This window comes from Carcharodon carcharias, chromosome 20 (assembly GCF_017639515.1).
Source record: "Carcharodon carcharias isolate sCarCar2 chromosome 20, sCarCar2.pri, whole genome shotgun sequence".
Lineage (NCBI taxonomy): Eukaryota > Metazoa > Chordata > Chondrichthyes > Lamniformes > Lamnidae > Carcharodon > Carcharodon carcharias.
In genome coordinates this window covers 71,154,683-71,180,893 of record NC_054486.1, presented here as the reverse complement: position 1 = coordinate 71,180,893, position 26,211 = coordinate 71,154,683, and the positions used below count along the sequence as shown (strand labels likewise).

Genomic DNA, 26,211 nt, shown 5'->3' with positions numbered 1-26,211 from the left:
TCATACAGTGGTACGAGTGGATGCAAAAAGGTTCCTTGCTGGAACAGGTTACTTTGGCGGGACGTTATTGAGGGGAGTGGTAAAGAGAGACCGCAGCTCGCCTGACTGCAGACTAGCGGGATTTTGCGCACGGTGCCCGGGCATGAAACAAGCCGTGGCAGCCAATATGTCACTAGATTGTGAATGAGGCTTCTTGTGTACCAGGGTGCGGCTCAGGAACCAAGCTCGGATATCGGAGAGCGTCATGTCTTCACAACAAACACCAGAGTCCCCTCCCAGGAAAAACACAAACTTGCTAGAAATCGGCACATTTTGCCTGGACTCTGACATTATATTTGGATTCACCAGTCACCTTTTAAGGAGAAAACATAAGGTGAGTGTTTCATCAAATCTTTTGCAACATTGGGCAGCGATCTGACTTTTAAAACGACACCCTTCATTTAATAAAATTTCACCACAATTAAAAATTGCTTTAAGTGTGTGTTCTGGAATTATTTTTGTGTTTCGGGGCTAACTTTCCAATTTGTTGCTTGTGCTGTGCTGCTAAATGATCCAGGGATGCTGTTTGATTATTATTGCGCACATTACATCTTTAGGCGTTGCAATCGAAACACCTCAGCCTCCAGACACCAGTTTATCCCGCACTGTATCCAAAGCAAAGCCGCCTGAGAGCAGATCACATTTCTTTAAAGATCCTTGCTCCGCCGCCGCTGCTGCTGCTCGGAGTTTGCTTTGAACTTTTCCGGAATTTCACCGATGGCGAGTGAGATAAAGTATTATGCTCACCATTTAATCACACGTTCAGTGCGCCTTCAAGTTGCAAAGCGTCCGGGCTGTAAACTCAAAATAAAACACTAGGAACTCCAGGTCAGTGGGTATTCATTTCAAAGTAGTAGCAAGAGCGGATATTTTCAAAACATGTGGTACAAAGGATCATGAGCAGGGGAAAGAAAGAGACACTTGAAGCGTGTGATTGTCAGCAATTGTGAGGTTAAGAAGTGGAAGAGCTCACAGCACCTGCTGGGTAGGTGTGAGGGAAGCTGCTTTCCTCCTCTCCGGGCTCGGTGCACGGTATCTACCACCGACTGGAGCGCGGCGCCAATCCGAAAGGCAGAGCAACTGGGGGAAAGAGCAGCCCGGGAGCGCGCACACTAGGGCAGCTCGGAGGCGCGCCTTGGAAAGTAGGGTGGCTGGGGGCTCGGAAGCGCGCAGAACGCAGCTGCTCCCGGGCACGGGGCGCGCCGAAGTGCAGCGGGGTGGCGGGGGGGTGGGTAGACGGAGACAGGCGCGCGCATTTTTAGTCGGGAGCGCGCGTCGTGGGGCGGAGACGGCGGAGGGGAAGGAATCTCCTGAGCTCAAAGTGCTGCTGCAGGAGCTGCCCCCGATCAACCCTCTATCTCCACAAGACAGCAGCTTCTCGTTGCTGATCAGCTTCTCATTGCGGCCGGCTTGGCTCGAACTCAGTTTTAGGCGTGCCGCGTTTTAGAAATGCACAATTATGATTTTGTTTCCGAACATAACCTCATGGAGTTTAAAGTGAGTTCAAGAGGCAATGCTGGAGAGGGAGGGAGGATGGAGGATCTGGACTGACCAAAGTGGCTCCATGCTTGCGATGGAGTTTAGAGCTGACTTTATAGGTCTACTGGACCTTTCCCCCTAAAATTCTTTTGTTTTTATGTTTTAAGTCAAAGGCCCCTTTTTATCGTTAAAGCTATGAATAGAGTTCTTGTAATTTCTTAATGGGTAAAGTCTGTAGAGGTTGAGTGTACCTCCTTTTAACTTCACCACAAGTATAGAGGCACTTTTGTATTCCCATCCTTGCTGACTCACTGCTATTTAGCAGGCGCGCTGTGGGGGAATAGTTTTTGTTAATCAGACCTGTGAGACATCATATAGCTAAAGGGAGGCTAATTTTTAGAAAGGCTTGTAACTAGAAACACATCATCCACCTATTTTGAGCAGCCACCTCACAATTGTACTTTATCCTCTTCCAGCTTTCACAGTTGTCTGTCCATCACCATTGCTTCCTACAATCAGCCCCCTGCCAGCTCCACTTCTACATTGTGGTTTCATGCCTATGACCCATTCAGTGTTTGCTGAGGGTCTTCAACCACGAAGTCTGCAATGCCTGCCCATTGCAACCCTCCCCCTAACAGACAGAAGGCAAATGGAATTTTGCTAGGAGGTTGGATTTTAAAAATAAGGAATTCTTGTTATAACTGTACAGGCTGTTGGTGAGGCCACACCTGGAGTACCGTGTACAGTTTTGGTCCCAGATTTAAGAAAGGACAAACTGGCATTGGAGGCAGTTCAAAAGAGATTCACTAGGCTGTCTAGGATGAAGGGGTTGACTTATCAAGAACGGCTAAACAGGTTAGGCCTTTATTCATTAAAGTTTAGAAGAATGAGGGGTGATCTTATTGAAACGTACAGGATTCCGAGGGGGCTTGACAGGGTAGATGTTGAGAAGATGTTTCCACTAGTGGGAGAATCTCAAACTAGGGGACATGGTTACAGAATAAGGGAACACTCATTTAAAACCGAGATGCTAAGGAATTTCTTCTCTTGGAGGGTAGTGAATGTCTGGAATTCTCTACCCTAGAGAGTTGTGGAGGCTAGGTCACTGAAAGTATTTAAAGAGGAGATAGATTCTTGAAATATCAAGGAGTTCAGGGCTATGAGGAGCTGGCATGAAATAGTAGTTGAGGCTTGGGGCAGATCAGCTGTGATCTTATTGAATGGCGGGGCAAGCTTGAGGGGCCAAATGGCCTACTCCTGCCCCTATTTCTTATTTTCTTATACTTCAGTTGGGTATCAACTGGAGGGAAAAATGGCCAACATTAAAGGAATTTCAAACTCAAAATCATGTTAAATTTGCACCTACTAAGCTGGAGGAAGGATAGCATAGGCTTTTTATATTGACACTGAAGTATTTTAATGAAATCTGGTAGTTATCCAAGTTTCTCCAGCTTAAATTTGGCTCTAATAGGTTTGACATCTGTGATCTTAGAAAAAAGTATTCATGATAAGTTTAGGTTTTGGAATGAATGAGTACATCTGGCACTTCTAAAGAAATTCCCAGCCCGATTTATTTTAATCAAAATGTTACTTTCCATCTCTGTCCAGTTTTCAATATGTACTTTTCCTCGATGCTGTAAACATTGATCAAGGCCCCCCACCCCCCATGGAAATGGCAATTGTGTCATTTTGCTAAATAATGCAGAAATATTCTGCGTTTTAAAGCGAGTATTTCCTCACAGTTACTGTGTACTGATAATAACACTGCCTCCTTCCATCCTAAGTATAGCCTCTTTTTTAAAAGCAAAATACTGCGGATGTTGGAAATCTGAAACAAAAACAGAAAATGCTGGAAAAGCTCAGCAGGTCTAGTAGCATCTGTGGAGAGAGAAACAGAAGTTAACCTTTCGAGCCAGTCCCTTCATGCGGATCATACGAACTGCAAACGTTAACTCATAGCCTCTTTTTCCCCCGACTTAGACAACTGGCATTCAACTGAGAGAAGGGACTGACGCAGTTAGGCCAAACTTTACCTACGTTAAGTAAATTTTGAGCAGGGTTTTCACAGTTCCCGTGAAACAGGTTTCTCGTTTTCTGAGGAGTTGGTCCTTTATGCGGATTCTGAACTCTGGCCAACAAGTGGCGCTGTAACTACAGAAACAGTCAGCGGAGGGAGACAGAAACTGCAACAACTTTCCAGACTAATAGAGGGCATGGTTAAAACACAAAAAACACGCGAATGGAAGAGGACGAGCCTTGAGAGTTTAAATTGGCTTTGAGATTAGAAATAAATTGTTCAGATTAAGGAGGGCTAATTCTTTTTTGCTTTTTGAAAAATAGCTCTGATCACTTAGTGGTGCAGGCTGGGGAAGTGGTTGCAATACATATTATTGGGCAAACTTTAGTGTTAAACTAACACCAACTTAATAAAACGTAATGTAGCGTACGGCATCTTAAGAAAAGCCCTTTACTATTCAGCAGATAAAGGGAGTAAAGCTGTCAATTGAATCTTCGAGTAAATTTGGATCTCAGGCCATTTACAGCTCAGTTTCGAATAGTTCATCGCTAAAGCTAAATTAACGAAAATAGTAAATAGTGCAGGCACTGGAGGAGCACGCCTGTGGTATTGGGATGATCTCGGTAATCTTCCGTTTTGAATGACAGTTACAGCAATAAATTGTATAGCGCAATAAACCAGAGATTGTTGACGCCTTCACACACTCTGAAATTAATTTACCAAAAGAGATCCGCTCTTGATTTGAGGATTTTTTGGTTGGGTCGCTTAAACAATTTCCTGTTTGTTTTGTCATTTGCAATGGTTAAAAGTGAACTTGTCGAGACTTCCGTCTGGAAGTAGACATTGCGAGTTGGAAGTTGTTGCAGGCTTGTGGTACATGAGCAGTTTATTGTTGTCAGTCACGGGAACTCCTGGACCGATCAGTGGTTTCAATGCATTTTGCGCTCCACCCACTGGAAGACCGCTTCCCCGTACCCACACAAACTTCAAACTCAAACTTACTCTTGTCCCCTTTAGGACATGGATGTGGAAGCGCATAATAAACAAATACCAGTTTAGACTTTTCAGGGACAATTGGGGGTTTGGGGGGGAAAAAGCAGTTTAATAGCAATTGCGTTCCTCGTACTGATCAGACGGTTCGTTCAGTGGCATTTGTGCTGTTGATATGAATCCGCACTTTCCAGCCGAGAGTCAGGACTTGGCGCAATAATTGTTTTGCTTTGGTCCCGACTTGATGTGTTCCTGCATTAACCGAAAGTGACTTTAACCAAAATGCCAGGGAGTAGACCTCGCGGGCTGGAGCCGGAGTGCCGCAGACTGGCGGTAAGTAACAAGGCTGTGGCGGAGACTGTACTTGGGTCAAGGCTGAGTAAAGTTTCAAGCTGGCTCGGGTGGGTCTGAGCTACACCGTATCTTGGGCATATTTTCTGCGTTTCCGATGGCGCATTGTAAGAGGACATTTACAACCAAGAGACGCTTAGCGACAGCACGACACATGATGCATGTACTAATGCTCCCTAATGTCAAAGAAGCAAAGACCTGAATGGACTTGTTAACACTGAGCATTATGTGGAGTTTACAGTAACTCCCCACAGCAACAGAGTCACTGGCGTTAAACAAACAACTTTGTGCAAGGCGATTTGAAGCAACGTTTAATGAGTGATTCCTGTATGTGTATGTTAATCCGCAGTTTGGTGAACAAAAGCAGATTAACATCTTTAACAGTTATATCCCTCCACTTCACCATCGACTTCGCGCCTATGATATTGAATAAAGTGGCCAGCACATTTCAATGCATTTCCCCCTTCTCGGGTATGTTTTACAGGTGCTGGATGGGAGCCCAGGCAAGGAGACGGCGAGCCCCTTGGAGTCCGGTCTCAGGAAGCGATTTCAGGCGGCCGAGGAAGATCACTGTGGGAGTCGACCCGCTCCCGAGGGAGCAGGAGCCGTCTCCGTGACGGAGTCTTGTACCTTCGAGAAGGAAGAGAAAGGAGCCTGGTGTAAAAATTGCCAGCTCAAGCTGACAGAACTCAAAAGGCAAGCCGTGAAGCTCGTTATCCCCGGATCCATCAAGGTATGAGCTCAATAAACAGCCGGTGCCCTGCCAAAACTCCCACCAGTCTCCCTGAGTACCCCACCCCATGGCGAACTCCCAACAACTAGCTTAAACCACACGGGCTGGTAGAGTTGGGACTATAGCATCCAGATCCGTTGTCCTCCTTTACAACCCCTTTTTTTATTGCAGCAGTCGTATTTATTAACGACCCCACGTTTCCATAGCCCACAGAGAGCAGCCTGGGAGGCGATGCGTTGGTTACCGCTGTGTGTTAGTATAACTCACAGATCACTCACACGGGTCGAGGGAAAAACTGGAGTCGTGAACAAAACACTCAAAAGTTGCTCCAATGAAAGCGGGTGGAGCGGAGCCACGGGCTGATGAGATCTTTCAGCATGAGCTGCCCTGGCACCTCTTAAGGCAGTCATGTGTTCCAGATGTGAGGGCATTGCCCACCCCTATCAGTGAGCACTTTAAGCATCCGTTAGAAGTAGGAGTTAGAAACAGGCAAAGATCCCCCCCTAAAAAAAACCCACAGTGAGCCCCCTGTTGGCGGCGCTGGGCTTGTTCTGGACATGAAGAACTACTAACGGGGCGGTGGGAGGAAGATGGCCGAGGCACGTCAGATGCAAGTGTCCCAAAATGTGTATGGTGTGCTGGGGTTCAGCTGACTAAAAGTCGGCCAAGCAACTTGAAATCCCTTTGATCTTTTACAGCCACCCATGCAGTTTTTAACGTTTCTTTGAGAAACCTTTGACAGTGCAGCTTCTCTCAGTACTGCACTGGACCGTCTGCCTTGATTTTTGTCCTCAAGCCATGGAGTGGGACTTGAACCCAGAACCTTGTGACTCAGACATGAAAGTGTTACCAGCTGAACCACAGCTGGCACTTCGAAATCCCTTTGCTGGTATAGAGACCTGATTGAATTGAAAGACGCCAATTTCCTAACATCGATTTGCACTAATTGTGTTTGTTCATTCCTTAGCTGGTTGGCTAATTGAAAATGCAGGAAGTTTAAAGGGCGAGAAATAGTTAGTTTCCGCCAATAGCAAAAAATCTCCTTTAGTCCTTAATGGGATATATTCAAAAACGCACATTTTGCGGGGATAATAATGCCATCCTCCACCTTTAGCTCTTTCAATAATTGACATCCCTAACAGGAAATTAAACCCTACCGAACGTTACCTGCACTGAAACGACCTTGTATAATTGTCGCGTCCATAATTTATGGTTTTCAGAGGTTTATTGTGCCCGACTTCATGACACAACATCAGGTTTTGATTTCGCCTGCGCTGAAGGTCTTGTACCTATCTAAAGTTTCTTTTATAAAGCCAAATGTCCTGTCTACCGTTCTGCCATTAACTGTCAATAAAGGTTACCTTTTCCCATTGTCCAGTATGCAGACTCCACTGACTGCTCTACCTGTGCACAATGAGCAAATTCTTCTGAATTATAATCGAGGCTTTATCCGTCCATGTCACGTAAAAAGGGGAGTCTAGTCATGGGAAAGAAAAACATTCTGGAAAGGCAATGGTTCACAAGCAGGTGTCCAGGTGAAGAGACCTTTCTCTCGAGGGCACCCTGTGTGGTCTCTTGTTTGCTGGTGGACTAGGGCAGGGTTGAATGATGCATTTGGGCTTTATTTCCAAAACACATCACAATATTGTTTTCATCTTCACAATGAAAGAACCCGAGTGTCCAACCTTCGATGGTAGGATATTTTGATTTCAAACAAGGTTCTTATTGTATGCTTTATAAAGATAAAAAGGAGTTCTGCATGTGGTCTGGTACACATTAGGAGTATGACTGAACACAGATCTTGGTAAAGCACATTTCTGAGTGATAAGCATATTGTCTTATTTCCTGCTAAAAGTACAGCTATACTGCAATAAGACAATTAGCCCTTTTTTAACTGAATGGCTTAGCCTGTTATGTTTACATAGGGTTCCAGCTGATTTTTCTTTGTTCTGAGATTTAACAATCCGTATATTCTCCACAATAAGCTTTACTATGTTGTGATTTTAAATTATCCATTCAACTTCTATTGAGAAAGAAGCTAAGAGTCTATGATAATGTAAACTCCAATAATCTAGCTGTTCCTCCTAACAAAATAAAAGCTGAATGGATCTCCTTTGTTTGCCATAATAATCATGGGATCTTTCAACAATGGCTTTGAAAATACCTTATACCAGCTTCAGAATACTCTTTGGTGCTGGTGGGTGGGTATGATGGGTGGGGTGGTTTGAAGAAAGTCTGCATTCTGTCCTGACAAGCCACTGAAAAGACCCCATTCTCCATTTTTCATTACTTGCTACAAAATTTTCAATTCATGGTCCATCATAAAATAGACAGTTAAGTCTTATAAAAACATATTTATGTGGGTCACAACAAAAAGTTGTTTAGTAAATATCTCATCTTAAGTATTAAGCAGTGGCATAATATGATCATGTGAAACTTCAGAATAACTGCACTCAATTCCTTAAACTGTTTAGGAACATTTTTGAAATGAATAGACTTCATAGTTTTAAAGTTCACAGTGAATAATGGTCCTAATTAGATTAAGGATTTCACATTTTGAGAATTTTCCTACTCTTGGATGTTATAAAATAGCACCATTTAAAATAAATAGAAAACTGTCTACCATCTGTGGTAAACAGGAGGAAAGTCATATGAACACGTCAAGTGTTTGTCTACTGTTAGCGCGCACAATCATTCTTAGGCTGTGTTGCAAATGAGAAGACAGGAAGCACAAACTGCAAAGGTTCAAGCAGGAAACAAACTTTTAAAATGATCCCGTGTGATCATACTTTTGCCTATAATCTGTTACTGAAGTACTGTCATAATCTATAACAGAATTAGTGGCAGGTTATAAAGGCTTATGCAGTGTAACAAAGAGGGTTGATGATAATCACAGATAAGATGGGGTAGGATGAGTAATCTGGGAAATAGTTTACAATGAAGAGTTCACCTTCCAAATCTTCATGTAGCTGGAGAAGGGAAGTAAGATGTGCCTTTCATTTGTCACTTGTGCATTACTTATTCTTGCACACTAATTTATTTCTTTGCAAAGAGAGCTAGTAACATCAATATATGCCGACATCTGTAGTGGTTTATTGAAATTGTACTTTCAATAAGTAGATTGTTCTCTATTGACCTCATGTAGGTAGTGTGATTTTGAAGGAACGTAGCACATAGCAACATAGGAATATAGGAGCAGGAGTAGGCCATTCAACCCATTGCAATTCAATACAATTATGGCTGATCATTCATTTCAATGCCTTTTTCCCACACTATCCCCATATCCCATAATGTCATTGGTATTTAGAAATCTGTCAATCTCTGCTTTAAACATACTCAATGACTGAGCTTCCACAGCCCTCTGGGGTGGAGAGTTCCAAAGATTCACAACCCTCTGAGTAAACAAATTCTCTTCACCTTGGTCCCAAGAGGCTTCCCCCTTATTTTGAGATTGTATCCCCTGGTTCTAGACTCCCCAACCAGGGGTAACATCTTACCTGCATGTACCCTGTCTATCCCTTTAAATATTTTGTAGGTTTCAATGAGATCACCTCTTATCCTTCGAGGACTCTAGAGAATACAGGCCCAGTTTCCCCAATCTCTCTTCATAGGAAAGGCCTGCATCCTGGGAACAAGTCTGGTGAACCTTTGTTGCTCCCTATTTGGCAATAATATCCTTCTTAAGGTAAGGGGACCAAAGCTGCACACAGTACTCCAGGTGCAGCCTAACCAAGGTTCTATACAATTGAAGCAAGACTTTGCTACTCCTGTACTCAAATCCTCTTGTGATAAAGGCTAACATACCATTAGCCTTCCAAACTGCTTTGTTCCACCTGCATGTTAGCTTTCAGTTACTTATTGACGAGGGCACCCAGGCCTTTTTTTTACATCTACACCATCTAATCTCTTACCATTTAAGAAATACTCTGCATATCCATTCCTTCTACTAAAGTGGATAACCTCACATTTTTCCACATTACATTCCATTTGTCATGTTCTTGCCCACTCACTAAGTCTGTTCAAATCCTCTTGAAACTGCTTTGCATCTTCCTCACAACACACATTTCGCCTAGCTTTGTGTCATCCACAAACTTGGAGAAATTACAGGGACATAATTGTGATGCAAAGTTTTATATCGGTCAGCAAAGCCCATGCAGATTAAGTACTGGATGTCTTTTGGAACTTGTACCTTAACAACAACAACTTGTACAGCACCACTAATGTAATAAAACATCACAAGGTGCTTCACAAAGGCATTATAAAGCAAAATATGACACCAAACCACCTAGGAAGATATTATGGCAGGTTAAAGCAAAGTACTGTGAATGCTGGAAATCTGAAACAAAACAGAAAATGCTAGAAAATCTCAGCAAGTTTGGCAGCATCTGTGGAGAGAGAAACAGAGTTACCATTTCGAGTCCGTATGACTTCTTTAGAGCTAAAGAGAGGTAGAAATATGATGGATTTTCTACTGTTTAAGAGGCGGTGGCACAGGTGTAACAAGATAGAAGGTCAGGGATGTCATGGCACAAATGACAAAAAGCTTGGTCAAAGAGAGAGAGCTTTTAAGGAATATGTTAAAGGAAAACAACAAGGTTGAAAGGCAGAGAGGTTAAAGGAGGGAAGTCCAGAGCTTAGAGCGTGGCAGCCACCAATGATTCATATTGGTTAAAATTAAAATTGTGATTAAAATTGGGATACTCAAGAGGTCAGAATTAGAGGAATGCAGCTATCTCAGAGGGCTGTGGGGTTGGAGGAAAGAGCAGTAGAGGAGCTGAGGTAGTAGCGAAGATGGGTGATGTTATGGAGGTGCAAATAGGCAGTCTTAGTGACAGCGTGGATATGTGGTTGGAAACTCACCTTGGGGTCAAATATGACATTGAGGTTCCAAGCAGTCTGGTTTGGACTCAGACAGTGGCCAGGGAGAGGGATGGAATCATTGGTAAGGGAGTGAAAATTATGGCATGGACTGAAGACAATGGCTTCAATCTTTCAAATATTTATGTGGAGAAAATTTCTGCTCATCTAGTTCTGTATGTTGGACAAGCTGTTTGGCAATTTAGAGACAGTGAGAGGTGAAGAGAGGTGGTGGTGAGGTAGAGCTTGCGAATACATGCATTAAGCTGGCATAGACAATGCCTGCAGGAGTTACACTCTTTCCTGAAGTAGATGATTTTTGTAAGACTACTATTCATAGAACATTGAATGAATTCACCCCAACTGTTGGAGGCAGATTCAAGTGACATGCAACTGTGGAATAAATTCATGAGCATGTGCTTGGGAAGTTAGACTCATAGCACAGTGTAGAATTTTCCCATCCCGTCTGCGGTGGGTTTTGTGGCAGGTGGGAGCGGAGAATCCAGCGGCAGGCAAAAAGTTGGAAAGCCGTCAGCGTAAAAACAGCTTGCAGTTGTCCTGATGATGGGTTTATTGGGGGTTGGTTAACCCACTGACTAGTGGTGTGAACAGCATTTGCATTCATTAACATGTCATGCATGCTCACTAAAACAGCTGCTCGCTGGAAACTTGTCACACTTTCCAATCTTGTGTCATGCCAGTGGGAAACATCGGCCTCAAACCTGTTTGAAAATGGGTGGTGTGCACAAGTCGGACCTCAGTTCACTGGGAACTTCGAGGTGAGCGCAACATACATAGGCTTCCTGCCATAGCACTGCACCAGTCTTGTTGCAATGAACACCACATTTCTGGGGCTGTAGAGTTGGTCTGCTCCTGCTCTTTGCCAACATTGTCCCAAGGAACACCATTGTGCTGTGGTACTCACGCAGGCCTCTGCTTTCAAGGGCATGTCAATCAGTGGTAGGCTGTAAGGTGAGGGTGGGGTTGACAAATGTGAGGGTGGCAACGGGAAGGGAAGGCTGTGAAATGGCAGTCAGGTGGAAGGGCGAACATGAGGGAGACCTTTCTGGGGTTGCCTGCTACCCGCTTGATGCCGCAGGAGTGAACAGGAGTCTGCTTAGAAAGAAAGGAGGAAGACCTACTTACGATGAAAGTCACTGAAAGCCAATGAGTTCATTGGCACTGTTAATGGGCTACTCAGAACTCAGTGGTTTCACATCACAATTGCTGCACCTCAAGGTTAACACATAGGAATGTAGAATTTGTGAATGCAGGCAATAGTGAAGGAGATGCAGCAGTATCATATATGGCATTCCATCAATGAAGACCTGTCACATGTTTACCAAATGTGACACTCCTAATGGGCCAAAGGGCATCCAATCTATGACTGTGAGCAACTGATTGGTCATTAATATGCCACAACAGAGATTGGAGCACAGAGCTAGGTTGGGTAACTCATCTCAATTAAACCTTAGCATCCCATGCAGGGCTCAGGATGTTACATATCTGCAATGCCATCTTGGTCACCTCGATGTGTGTGCTAGTGTCTCAGGGACAAGACGACATCAGCCACCATACAAGGAGGGCAAGAGAAACTATGGACCCTTACAGTTTCCCTTACAGCTTCGCTTTCTTGCCCCTTGAATCATTAATGTCTTCAATGTTTCCTTTCAGAGAGAAGGCAAAAGCACATATGGATCCAGGGCTCAATGCTGCCTTTGTCAGGGTCCTAATGCAATGGAGGAGGCAAAGGAGAGAGAGATGACTCTGTGCGCACAGCTCCAGCAGGAGGGACATGTTCAAGCTGAGACAGAGCATGAACAGGAGGGTCAGGAGGAGAGACCCAGACTATGGGGGTGACTTGTCAGACCTATAGTTTATTGTAGAAGAATCTCCTGTTTACACATGAGTGAGAGGCAATGCCGTGCCTGTCTGCGCTTGTCCTGAGCTCTGGTACATCACATATGCCACACTGTTCGTAAAGACCTGACGCCAGGTGGACTTGGAGGGTATCTCCTGCCAGTGGCTTTGAAGGTGACTGCAACACTCAATTTCTTGGTTTCTGGTTCTTTCCAAAGATAAACAGGTGACCTGTGTGGCATCTCTCAGTCCGCAGCACATCGATGCATAAGGGAGGTCACAGATGCCCTTTACACAAAGGCCCATCATTATGTCAGGTTTGCTCTGGATGAAGATAGCCAGGCTGCAAGATTCACTGGCTTCGCCGCCATCTTAGGCTTCCCAAGAATGTAGGGTGCAATAGATTTCACTCATGTGGCTATACGGGCTCCATGGCAGGAGCCCCTAATGTTTATAAACTGCAAGGGTTAATAAACCGCAAGTACATTCCATCAATGTACAACTGGTGTGTGATCACCTGAAGCACATACCGCATGTTTGTACATGGTACCCTGGGAGTTGCCATGACTCCTACATCCTGAGTCACTCCCAGGTACCTGAGATTTTCGAGGGGCCATTACGTCTGCAGGGATGGCTGCTTGGAGATAAGGGGTACCCACTGAAATGGTGGCTGATGACACCGGAGCGTCACCCTCAAAGTCATGCCGAGGAGAGGTACAGCGCTGCTCACAGCTCCACACGCTCCCTTATAGAGCAGATCATAGGGCTTCTGAAGATATGTTTCAGGTGCTTGGACTTCTCAGGTGGCTCACACCAATACACTCCTGACAGGGTTTCCTGCATCATCACAATTTGTTGCGCCCTTTACAATCTGGCTATGCGAAGAGATGAAGCTTTGCCAGAGAATGAACTGGAGGAGGATGAGAACTCATTGGAGGATGAAGATCCGGAGGCCCAGGAACCTCAGGAGACTGCTGAGGGTCAGTATGAGCATGATCACGCCATGGAAGAAGGAAGACATGGGAGACATGCCTGTGATGCATTAATTGCTGACAGGTTCCAGGAAGAGTAAAGTTAAGGAGAGAATGTGGCCACATCTCTCCTAACCCTCAGTGCCATTTCCTTTCATCTCAGGGGATGTCCACCCATTTGCAGCGAGAATTCACATTTGCGTGTTCTGGTCTCATGAATTGCCAGGTCATGATCTTTGCTTTGGTTCATGGGGCCCTGTAAGTGAGCTCACTCTGGGAACTGAGAGTCCACTTAGGAACAAGGACGATGTGAGAGAAGACTTGAAGCCTTTGCCACCGTCATACAATACGAACAATGCTGCGACTGAAATGTGGACATGCCTAGGGAGCTCCTCCTCCCGTGAATGTCTTTTCTTCTGCCACTACCACTGAGGAGACACAAATGCTGCTAGATTATCAATGCTGATGAGCTGCCTTCACTCAATGGTGTTCCTTGAGAAAGAAGGGTTAGAGACACTCACATCACACACTTCCAGTTAAGATTTAGCACATCACCCTGACATCACACAAGGGTGTGGAGATTAGCTGAACTGAGGTTGACATCACAGGGATATGAACCTTACATTGGGACACTATCACTGAGTGGGAGGAAAGCTAAACCTCAAAATAAGAGGATTCCAATGTACAAATTCAAAACGCCTTCAGTTGCCAAGAATATCCACATAATCATTAAATGTATTCACAAAAGTGCAATTCCTTTACACGTATAGCACACCAGTGACACAAAAGTGACATCTATTTTTCTTAACTTTTCTAACTCCACCGCTACACCTGGGTGCAGTCCCAACATCTGCAGCAGGGGTGGAGGCAGCCTGCTGACTGCTATGTCCTGATGTCTGTTATGACCTTGGCCTGGAGACCTGGAGGGCCCCGGCCTGACAAGAGTCACCTGCTCAGGGGCAGAAGTGTCCTTGGCGACCTGAGAAGCTGGAGCAGATGGGGTCACAGGAAGAGGGGGCTGTGAGCGGCTGAACACCCTTGGAGTGTCCTGAGAGGAGGCCCCTGGGGTGTCCAGCTGACATTCATCTTCACTGTGGGTGCTCGAGGGCCCCGCCCTGACTCCTACAGGGGATGCTGTACCTGGAGGGAAGTCAAGGTGCATTGTCCTCATGTCTCCTACATCTTGATGGTGCCCACCAGGGTGTGTGGCAATGGAATGTAGGGCTGAGTGAAAATATGGCAAGACCTGCTGGACCAAGGTCCCCATGGTGGCATCAAGGCACTCGCATGTCGGAGCCATGACATCAGACAGAACACGGATGGATTCCTCCATCATTCGCTCTGGTCTGCTGACTAGTCTGTTGAATCTCTGCCTGATGTTCCGCTGCCTGTTGTTGCATCTCCAGCTTTGAGTTGGCGGCTGCTTCCAGAGGCTCATCATTTGACTCGGACTGAGCGGGTGACTGGTCTCCAGCAGCCCTCCATTTGCCGGAGACCTGGGTTGTCCCTGCCTCCGACTGCTGCAGGGACGTGTCAGTGAGGTGTTCCCTAGAAAGTGAGCTTGAGCCTAATCTACAGCTGTGCCCTACTGACATGTGTGAACTGAGCTGGTGGAGGGTGCGTGTGAGTGCCGTGACAGTTCTTCCGGAGCTTCCTTCTTGGATGTGGTCTGTGGGCTCATACTGGTGCTGGACAGGCTTGGAGGCCTCAATCTGCTCGTGCCTAGAAAATAGAAAATAGAGTTTCAGTTAATGAGCATGAGCTAGATAAGACTGCGTGTGACTCACTGTGATTGTCTGGATTTGATGAGGTGATAGAGCTGTGATCTGTACTAGGTTGCTAGGAGAGGCTGATCTCACCTACCCCACAGGAGCGATCCCTGTCCTCTCCAGAGTGCTCGGCCGCTACTTCCTCAAACCCAGTGAGGGCAATGATGCTGGCCATCCCTCCCCCGGTCTGTGATCTCTTGCGCCTGTTGTGTGCCAATTTGGCCTGTGTGAAGAAGGAAGAAAGGCATGTGATGGGAAGGATTGGAGCAGGGGTTGGGTGAGATGCACATCCCCTGTGTGTGGTGAGCCCTCCCCAGAAGGGCCAGAGGATGGGGTGTGAGCAACTTGATAGATTGGATGGTGGTGACATGAAAGTATTGATGAGAGAATGAGTGTTGATATGTGTCTGCTGCTAATGGTTGCCTGAGATCTCTGAAGAGAGTAGCCATTTGAGTTCATGATTCCATGATGAGAGTTTGATATTGGAGGGAGTTGAAGGATGACTTCCCTGGCGAAGCGGATGAGATCATTCATCCTCCTCCTGCATTGGATGGCATCTTGGGCGTGGCTTCCAGCTGCGCTGACCTGCTTCCCAGCCAGAGAGTTGAGGCTGCTGTGCTTCCTGCAGCCATCCCTGGGATAGAGCACTTACCTGTGCACCTGTACCCTTCTGGTCAAGGCCTGGAAGCCTTGGTTGAAACAGCATCTGCCTTCTTCTAGAGGCTCTTGGCCTTCTTCTTCTGACTGCAAGAGATCTCTGGTGGGCTGGAATGAATGACTTTATGTGTTGGATTGGCCTTTTAACATGGCACCCAGATCTTTGAACCCGACAGCTGACGGCGTGTGGGTGAGTCAGCTCCCGACTGGCCAGGTGATTCGAACCGGTACTTGCCTTTGCATAATTAATGAGCCTCCAAGCATGGAATTGGGCATGAGTTCCCACCATTCCGGCCAGCAGAGTGGGCACTGCTAAAACCACCCGCCACTGCACTTAGTCTCATTAATGGAAAATTCCACCCTGTGTGTCTAAATTTGCTGGATTGGAGCTTCCACATCTATTTTTCATTGAGCAGTGGTTCATTTTCACATTTTTGAACAGAACTTTTGTACAATAATGCTTAAAATTATGACTGAGGATTAAAGTAAAAAACAAGGATCAAGTGCCCTGTTACTCATATAACGTGCGTAACATGAGAAATCTGACAGTCACTTTAGTTGTTACAGAGCATTTAATTTTGTTGCTGACAGTCAGAATATGGAATTTTTTGAAGTTATGTGTAGCACTGTGAAAGTTTAAAATGAGTCAAATATGGATTCCAGTGCTTTTTAGTCAGTTTGCTACTAAATAAGTCTTTTCATTGCAACATGTATAGGTGGTAGAATTATATATTGCAGCATTATCACTTTTGTGTATAGTCTAAAACACTTTGAACTTTAATTTTTTTCCACTTTTTTCTTTTGCAAGTCAAAAGTATTTTGCCCTCAGCGAATGTGTCCCAGTTAAACAGAGTATATTGGTATTAGTCAAAATAATTTCAGACTTTATTGTAAATTGCACTTGTAAAAATGTATTTTCCAGAAGTATCCAGAACAATAACCTGTTTGTCTAAGCACACTGTAGAAGTAACGCTAATGCCATATGTAAATCCTGAAGGAAAGTTAGATGGGAAACTGCTATTATAGCGTGTCACAATTTTAGAGACAGGTGCAATTAAAGTCTTTATTAACCTTTCACCATTTGCCTTAGGCCACATGGGGACTTAACTAAATAAGATATCCTTCAGAAGTTCACATAATGAGCAGGGAATGTTTTCTTCTCAATCATAAAAATGTAACTCAAACTTTGTATCTAGGTAGAGCATCTCATTTAAAGCTGCGATTGTACTGATCTCTTTTATCACTGAAATTGATGATATGGTCCTATGGACATTATATTTAAGCAATAAATTATTAATTTTATTTTGCTTTAACTTTCTAACACACACTTGAGCCTTTTGTAAGTCACTGTTTTGTTTCATAGAATTCATGATTCAATTTGGACTTACACAGGTACCAGAGTGTAGTGTACAAAAGAAATATTGCAAACTGTCACATACACCCAGTTTGTTTCAAGCTTTACTTTATAGGCTAGATAGAACTCTTAAGTGCAATGCACTGTGCAGTCATTCAAACTCGCTTGCGTAATCCATATCTTACATGGATTGTGCTGGGGAGTCCAAATCACTTACAAGGAAATCATGAAATAGTCTTTTAAACAGTGTCATGGAAATGTCTGGGTGGTTTTAGTAGATTAATATGATTGGTTCTCGGTTTCTATTAGTAAAGTAGTAATAATGTATTGATCAGATATGGATTGGTCAAACAAAGAACCCAATGGAATGAATTGCAATTTGTTCAAGGTATTTACAATCCATAAAGTATAATTAGCTGCCCAGTAAAGTAAATGAAAAGCTGAAGCATCATTTTCAACCCATAAAAGGGCTTTGATGCATTATTTTTCCTGAATGCTTATTATTTATTTTAAAAGCAATTAGTATAATTATTTTTTAATCACATAGAAAACTAATTTATTTATGTTGAATGCAATAGTTTAAAAGTTCACAGTTAAATAATGCCATTCAATATAAAATGTAATTTAAAGCAAGAAGTTTGTTAGCAGTGCAGAATTGAAGCCAGCACCAAACTGTACATTAGATGTCTTTATCTCAGGTTGAAAAACATTCAGAACCTGTTACTCCGTGGTTGCGATCCTGGCAGTTATGTCAAGGTAAACCCTCCCAGTTTCCTGCAGTGCTGACCCCACCCAGTTTAGTGGAGTCAACAGGAGGGCATGTAATTTGTTTGGTGCCACTGTGGGTACATCTCTGGCACCCTCTTACCCCATGCAAATAGAAACACCAGTGCTTGTCCACTATAAGAGGGGAGTTGCCCAATGTCTCTCCAACCCCAGAGCTCAGCCATGATCAATTAGCAAAGCAAAATAAAAAGAAATTGCTCATTTTTGGGTCCAGGCTAATTTCATGGCCTACATCTCCTGATGAAGCTCATTTACGCCCATTTGGAGGCATACCAGGAAGAGCTCATGCAGTCCCTTCGCTTACCTTGGAGATTCCAGTGTTAGAAGAAGCCGACAGTTCTGACGATTTTCTTCAAACATAACAAACCCAACTGGACATCCAGAGCCGCTCTGCACATGCCTTTTACATACACATGCATGAAGCCTTTTGGGGGAGAGGATGGTAGAAAATTGAAGGCGAAAATATAAAGATTTTGTAAAACAAGTTTCACCAATGGCTATGGTCAGTGTAACTTTGCCAATCTTTACCTAATATTAGTCAGCTACCATCAAAGTTATTGTGCAGGGAATGAGAATATTTTAATGAATTTTCCCCTTGTACTGTCTAGGAAATTTGCTATGCAAATGTCCAACCAACAGCTACTCTTAACACAGAGATAAAGATGATACACTTATTAAAGGATAGAGCTGTAGGCTGCACGTTGGAGCATCAGTGGACGCTATGCTGGTTCAGTGCTCTACTCAGCTCAGGTTGTGACTGAGCCATGCTGCACACAGATGAGCTGAACATAGTCACAATAAATATACTTGCCAGGGAGAGTGAAAGGAGTGGGATAAATAGATATATCACTGGATAATGATTGTTTATGCTGGCTGTTGGGCAACAGCACATTGGTTATTCTGGCTTCCTGCCTTTCCTTTTATTGTGAATATTACCTATTTCAAATGGTGGTGGTGGATCTGGGGGAGTGGGTGTGGTGAGGATATGGAAATAAAGCCCTGAAGAAATGTGCCCTTTATTGGAGGTTAAGTGCAGGTGAGAAAAAGAATAGATTATATAAAAAGGAGCTTCTGTCCTGAGAGAAGTAAAGGCATAAAAACACATTCCTAGTGCAGTCACCTGATTAAACAGGTTCCATCTGTTGGTGTTTAACTTCATTTATTTGCTAATTTAAATTGATTATACATGACAGCGAGTTGAAGTTGAAAATACATTTTTTCCCGCTCCGTCACCCATATTAAGCTACAGTTGGAATAATCCTGGCATAATGAGGAAAATGTCCTTTGTTATGGAATATTGTAACTTTAACTCACATCCATGCAAAAATGCAAACAATTACCAACTTATGATGATCTAAAAATAAAACTCCTAATATGCAGGCCATTGTATCTGGTTCCGAAACATGGTGTCCAATCACATCGTAATCTCTTTACACCAGTATAGAGGGTGCTTGAGGCACTATACATCAAATTTCATGCCAGAGTTCTGCAGTTATAAACTGCAGCAACCTATGTAACCTTTGGTTTTCTTATTGGCACCCCAGTGACCTTTTCTAAACTTGCTTTTGCATTCAAGTGCAGTGTAGGATTTCAAAACCCTGATCAGAAGCAAAATATATAGAAGGGAATTTTGTTGGCTGAAGGTGGTCATGAGATCATGACAACTAAATCACATCAACCTGACACAGTAGAACTGTGAAATGTGAGCCAAATAGTAAAACAGGTCCATGTCAAAGCGATACTGTTTTCTAATGATTCTGCATGGTAGTTGTCCATAGACCATGCTTGCACTAAGAAATGTGCATCTTGTTGAGGTTTCAAAAGTCTTGCATGTCTGTGTTTAGTGAAGCCACATAGGGTACTTTAAATATGTGCATAACATCATTAAAAATAAAGCAAAGGAGAGTTTTCCCATGAATGCTTCCCCTTTATGCGGATAGATTCATTGTTGGGATCTTTATAAAGGGGCACGTGAATGAGCTGAGTTAAGCAATCATAAATAAAATGACAAAATTACAGAAGCATTTTCTGTTAATGACAATCTAGTTCTTTGCTCTGTCAGACTTAGGAAATCCTCCAGCCAATTTCGCAAATGATGTAATCAGCACGCAGTGCTCACGTTAAAATATGTACTTTTTAAATGGGCAGAGTTAGCAGAAAACATTACAAAACTGGATTTCAAAAGTTATATAGCTCTTTTAAAAGTGTCTGGGTGTTAGACTGTATTGATGACAAAGCTCGCTGTTTATACAGAAGACTCATACAAGCTGGTTTACAAATTTATTTCCACCATGCAATTTGTAATTTACCTTTTCTTGTGCTTTGGACTTCTCCATTTTTATTATTTGCTTCGTTACATGAGCTGCAAACAGGGGTTGTGCCTATGCAAGGAATGACCAATTGTCACTTCTTGTCATTTCTTTTCCTTTTGCTGGCTTTATGTTGCAACAATTTCTGTTGCCATGGCTACCTAGTGGGTAAATGCTTGGTCTGCTACTGCTTTTAGGCCCAAATATCAGTTTCTAGTCTGTGCTGAGCTAGTTGGCCTCAGCTGGAGTTCTGTAATTGGTCTCAGTGTCCATAAATAGGAAGGGAAAATTCAGCTCGCACTTCCATTCCTGGTCACGATCCAGTGTTTGCTGTTGGAAAGTTCCCATCCATTGATCAACACATGAAAATTCAGCCTCCTTTTCATCCATGACCAATCATTTTATCAAAATCCTCTTCCCCCTCTTCCTCCACTTTCATCTAAAACATCAAGTTCTTCATCAACAAAATCAAGGCTACCTGTGTAGCAGCCTTCGTAACACTCCCTGCAGCAGCCATGGTGACTTCACCACCCCACTCCCCTCCCTGCAAATTTGCACACAGCAAGATCCCCAAAACAGCAGTGAATAAATGGCCAGATAATCTTTATTAGTGATGTTGGTTGAGGATAAGTATTGATCAGGATATTGGACAAACTCTGCTGCTCTTCATTGAATAATGCCATGGAATATTTTACATCTCTTTAAGCAGACAGCTAGGGCTTTGGTTCAAAGTTTCATCCAATAAAAGACATTTCTGACAGTGCAGCACTCCCTCAGGACTGTTCTGAAGTGTTCAGCCTCGATTATGTGCTCATATCTTTGGCAAGGTGAGAGCATTACCACTGAGTAAAGCTGACACCATCAAATTAATAACTATGGTTACTTTTCGTGAACACCCAGGAACACAGCTTGCACGTGCCTACGTTGCCTAGAGAGAAGGAAGCTTCCAAACCCTGTGTCTGATAACTGAAGGTGGTATAAAGCTACAGTTAAGTTTTTTGTTGGCAGTTACAACATAATGCTGGGGCAGGGTGCGTGAGAATGTCAAAACTTTGGTTGGAAGAACAGTACAAGTTTCTATTGTGAATTGAAATCAGTGTAAAATCATTTACAGTATTACATTTCTACAGTGAAAAACACAAACAGTTGGACTTGGTTCTGTTTATTGGCTATGGCTAAGTATATTTTGTACTCTACTGTGCATTCTATTTAAATATGTAAGCAGATCTGTAAACAGTCATTTAAAAAATAATTTGATAATAGCATAAGTAAATACGTTAAAAATACATCCATGCACCTGCATTCTTCACCAGTGAAGAACCTCTAAGTAATTCAGCTTGCAGATAAAACTGTAAAACATGATGTAAAACAGATAAGTGTTAGAAATATGTAGTGGTTAAGATAAAATTTGAAATAGAAAGATGGGTGCACATACATCTTTATATCAGAAGTTTGTGCATTTGAGCTGCTAAGTTTGCTCACATGACAGCATTCACTGCATTTTGAAATAATTCATTGTGTATGAAGCTGATTCTGATAGCTACTATATAAATGCAAGACAGAAGCAGGGTCAGATCCAGAACCAATTAAAAAGTTAAGTGTTTTTCTTTGCTTTCACCACAAGACAGCCTGGAACCCAAACCTGCCTCCTGCCTTGTGTAGGCAGGTGATCCCCACACTGAGCGATTTTCTGCTGCTTTCCACCAATTTCCCAATTGGATGTGACCAGCTGGCATTGGAGTTGAAATCCTGCAGCCCTGATTTCTGTAGCACCAAGTCGGTTTTCAGTTTAATCACCTAAAACCCGCCTGGAGTTAAAATCAGGACCTTACCTTTTTCAGTCTCTTCTGGGGATGTTTATCTTCTGTTACTGATTGGCCATGTGGCTTTCCCAATCAGGTCTCAGATAAAATTGCAATTGGGTTGAGGTACTGTCGAGTTGTTGTTGCCTGTGAAACTGTTCCCAGTTTGAATTGCCATATTTAGGGAAGGCAAGGCTAAGATAAAAAATGTCAAGGGGGAACAAAATGCTAGAACAATTTAATTTCTATCAATCTTTTTGTCTTGCATGTGGAATCTCTCCTTAAACAACCTCCAAGCTTTAAAGTAATCTACATTTGTATTTGACAGTAGATCTTGCTAATAAAAAAAGTGATGGAAAGGTTTAAGGATATGCCCTGCAGCTATAGGCTCAACAGTTAACCTCGTTGGTAGGGAAGCTTTTAGAAATGATAATTGGGGACAAAAATTAATAGTCACTTGGACAAATCTGGATTAATTAAGGGAAGCCGGCATGGATTTGTTAAGGACAAATCGTGTTAAACTACTTTGACTGGGTTCTTTGATGAGGTAGCAGAGAGGCTTGAAGAGGATAATGTGGTACATGGACTTCCAAAAAACAGTTGATAAAGTGTCACATATCAGGCATATCCACAAAGTTGAAGCCCTTGAAATAAAAGGGTCAGTGGCAGCATGGATATGAAGCTGGCTGAATGACAGGAAACAGAGAGAATAATGAACAGTTGTGTTTCAGACTGGAAGAAGGTATATAGTGGGGTTTCCCACGGGTTAGCATTAGGATCAGTGTTTTTTTTTTTGATTTACATTAATCACCTAGACTTGGGTATGGAGGACATGATTTCAAAACTTGGAGATGACACAAAGCTTGCAAGTATTGTAAACTGTGAGGTAGGTAGTGATAGACTTCTAGAGGACATAGGCAGGCTGGTGGAATAGGTAAACATGTGGCAGAAGAAATTTAATGCAGAGAAGTGTGAAGTGATGGATTTTTAAAATTGATTTATGGGATGTGGGTGTCGCTGGCTAAGCCAGCATTTATTATCCATCCCTAATTGCCCTTGAAAAGGTGGTGGTGAGCTGCCCTCTTGAACCGCTGCAGTCCCTGTGGTGTAAGTACACCCACAATGCTAAGTGGTAGGAAGAATGAGAAAAAGCAGTATAACAGATACAATTCTACCAGGGGTGCAGTAGCAGACAGAGCTGAGGGTCTGCTTGGACAAATCATTGAAAGTGGCAGGGCAGGTTGAGAAAGCAGTTAATAAGGTGTATGGGATCCTGGGCTTTATAAATAGAGACAGAGTACAAAAATAAGGACGTTATGGTGAACCTTAATCAAACATGGTCCTGCCTCAACTGGAGTATTGATTGCAATTTTGGGCACCACACTTCAGGAAGGATGTGGAAACATTAGAGAAACAGCTGAAAAGATTTACAAGAATGGTTCCAAGGATGAGGGACTTCAGTTTCATGGATAGACTGGAGAAGCTGGGGCTGTTCCCCTTACAGAAAAGAGTTTGCGAGGAGATTTGATAGAGGTGCTCAAAATCATGAGCTAGCCAGACAGAGTAAAAAGGGAGAAATTATTTCCACTGGCGAGAGAGTTGAGAACTAGAGAACATTGATTTAAGGTAAATGGTAAAAGAACTTTGACATGAGGAAAAACTTCTTTTATGCAGCGAGTGGTTAGGATCTGGAACACACTTTCTGAGAGTCCAGTTGGTGCAGATTCAATCCTGGCTTTCAAAAGGGAACTGGATATTTATATGAGTAGTAAACATTTGCAGAGTTATGGGAAAAAGTCAGGTGAGCGGGGCTAGCTGAGTTGTTCTTGCAGAAAGCCAGCATGGATATAACAGGCTGAATGGCCTCCTTCTGTACTGTAGCCTTCTATATGATTCTATGTGCTTACTGCATCTCCAGTACTAAAGGACAAGAAAGCGGTTCATGCTTACTGTAAGTGAAATTTAGTTTTTGGTCTTTGAAGAAGTCCCCTCAAAGACAAAGTCAGATATTTGGTCACTACCCAAACAGCACGATGCAAAATATTAAGCGGAAAGTGAGACAGACAATTTGACCCTGCATGTGGTGATCTCTGCAAACAGAATAAGGAAATTACTCCTCAGTCTGGACTACATCACAGGAAAAAAACTGACATAGGCATTTTGAGTGATAGCAGGTTTGTCATGGCAACAGCTCTTGAAATGAGTTTTTGCCAATAACGGGGATGGGATACATGGTTTTCTCATTATTTGGCGTCATGGAATAATTCCTGTGCAGTCTGCTTGGGAAGCAATGATCCATATTTATATTGAACTTTTATGCCCTTAATAGCAGTTGGGTGAGAATTGGGCTCATTAGCACTTGTTTTTTGGGTGCTATGAGTGCTTTTGAGAGCTCCAAAATGGTGCCTGCTGCATGTGCCAGATTGATGAGGGCATTAGTGTGCACAGTGAATGTTTCTGCAAGTATGTAAAGCAGGCAGATCATGACATCAATCAGTGTGCAACACATAATTTGACACCATTGGTGGCATTTTGGAGCCCAATGCTTCAGCTAATGCCATCTCTTAAATATGCACAGCTGCAAATATACAGCAGCAGGAAGGACCCTCCACCAATGCTATTTAATAGGGTTTCCAAATACTTTCAGGTTAGTTTCTGGTGGATTTCTTCTAGCTGTTGTTACAATTCTACAGTTGTGGAATGGTGCTTTTATTGTTTCAAGTTGACAAAGATTAGAAGTGAATGGCAAGTGCTGAAGAATTTTGTGCTGACTTCAAGACTTTTGCATAAACTAGTGCTTCCAGACTTGGGGGTACTAGTAGGCAGTCCCCTTGGAGTACAGCATAACTGGGAGAATGAAAGAGCCATAGAGGCCATACAGAACAGGACAAATTATTGAACGAGGGAAGAGGAAGATGGGAAGCAGGCCTCTCAGCTGGAGACCATATCCGCTCAAGATGTTCAGGAAGCAGTTCGCTCACTTGAACCTCAGCAAGGAGCAAGGAGTGAGATGTCTCTGCTTCAGTAAGGATGCCGTCACTGAAATCTGCCACCTGCTGCAGCCACAGCTGCAAACTTAGAGCAAAGCAAGCATTGCCCGTGACTGTGAAGGTGACCATAGCCGTGAACATCTATACATCTGGATCCGATAATTGCAACGACTCCCAGTTTACCACTGTTGTGTAAGGGAGGTCACTGACATTTTCCCTTCAAAGAGCGCTAACTCTACATTTCATCCTCTCTTCCCAGACAGCAGCCGATGGAGCGAGCTTGTGTCCTCAAGAGGATTGTTGGTTTCCTCATGTGTGGGATGTAATTGACTTTATGCACATCATTCTGTCCTGTACTAAAACCAAAAGGGATCCCTTTTCCTCAACATCCAACTGGTATGTGACCAAAGGCAGCGAGCCATGCAGGTCAGTGTTGGGTATCTTGGCAGCAGTCATAATGCCTTCATTCTGTGGCAATCCACTCTGCCAGCTACACTTGAGCCACCATAGCAATCCATGGGGTGGCTATTAGGTAACAAGGGCTATCTGCTGATGATATGTCTCTTGACTGTGGTTACCCATGCACACGTGTGCAGCATGCATACAATGGAAGCCACGCTGCCACACAAAATATGAAGAGCAGACCATTGGCATTCCGAAAGAATTGTTCCACTGCCTGGAGTACTCTAGAGCTGCCCTGCAACAATCACGATTCATGGCTGTTTGCTGCTGGCTGCATAACCTCGCATCATGAAGGGGCACCAGCTATACAGTGAACAGCTGAGTAGTGGAAACCTTGAGGAGGGGGAGGAAGAGAGAAGGCAACCTAAACTGCCCCTGTCTGGCTTGGCTGTCCATGAACAATTCATCCAAGTGGGATACCAATAACTGCAATCCCAATTCCCCCATTAAACAACAGTTCCGCTCCTTCCATTTCCTGTCACTGATCATCAGAGCATCCTCTTGGAAACAATGCAAAAACAAATGTCACTACAAAATAAACATTCCAAACCAAATTTAGAAATTAAATCACGCCATATTACATTCAAAAGTCACCTAATCACCCTTATGCATTTAGTGTCTGTCTCCCATGTGCATTTGTTTCCCCATGTACTCCTACACAGTGCTACCCCACTGGCTGCTGCATGGCTGGTGGAAGGCTGCTGGCTTTCAGTCGAGCAGACCACAGATGGCCTTGCAGGACAACCTCAAGGAGCCAAGAGACTAACAGGCTCAGCTGTAGATTG

At 43.5% G+C, this 26,211-nt stretch overlaps 1 protein-coding gene across 5 annotated transcripts in view; it reads left to right on the top strand.

Moving 5' to 3' along the window:
- Window positions 1–26,211, top strand: part of kif26ab (kinesin family member 26Ab) — a 278,697-nt gene that overhangs the window by 52,359 nt on the left and 200,127 nt on the right. For 3 of the 5 annotated variants that reach the window (XM_041214247.1, XM_041214249.1, XM_041214251.1), the window contains one exon: window positions 5,361–5,609. In XM_041214247.1, the coding sequence (XP_041070181.1) occupies window positions 5,361–5,609 (249 nt within the window). Of the gene's footprint in view, window positions 1–51; window positions 374–4,415; window positions 4,859–5,360; window positions 5,610–26,211 lie in introns of those variants that run through there. The other 2 variants (XM_041214248.1, XM_041214250.1) reach the window with 2 other exon arrangements.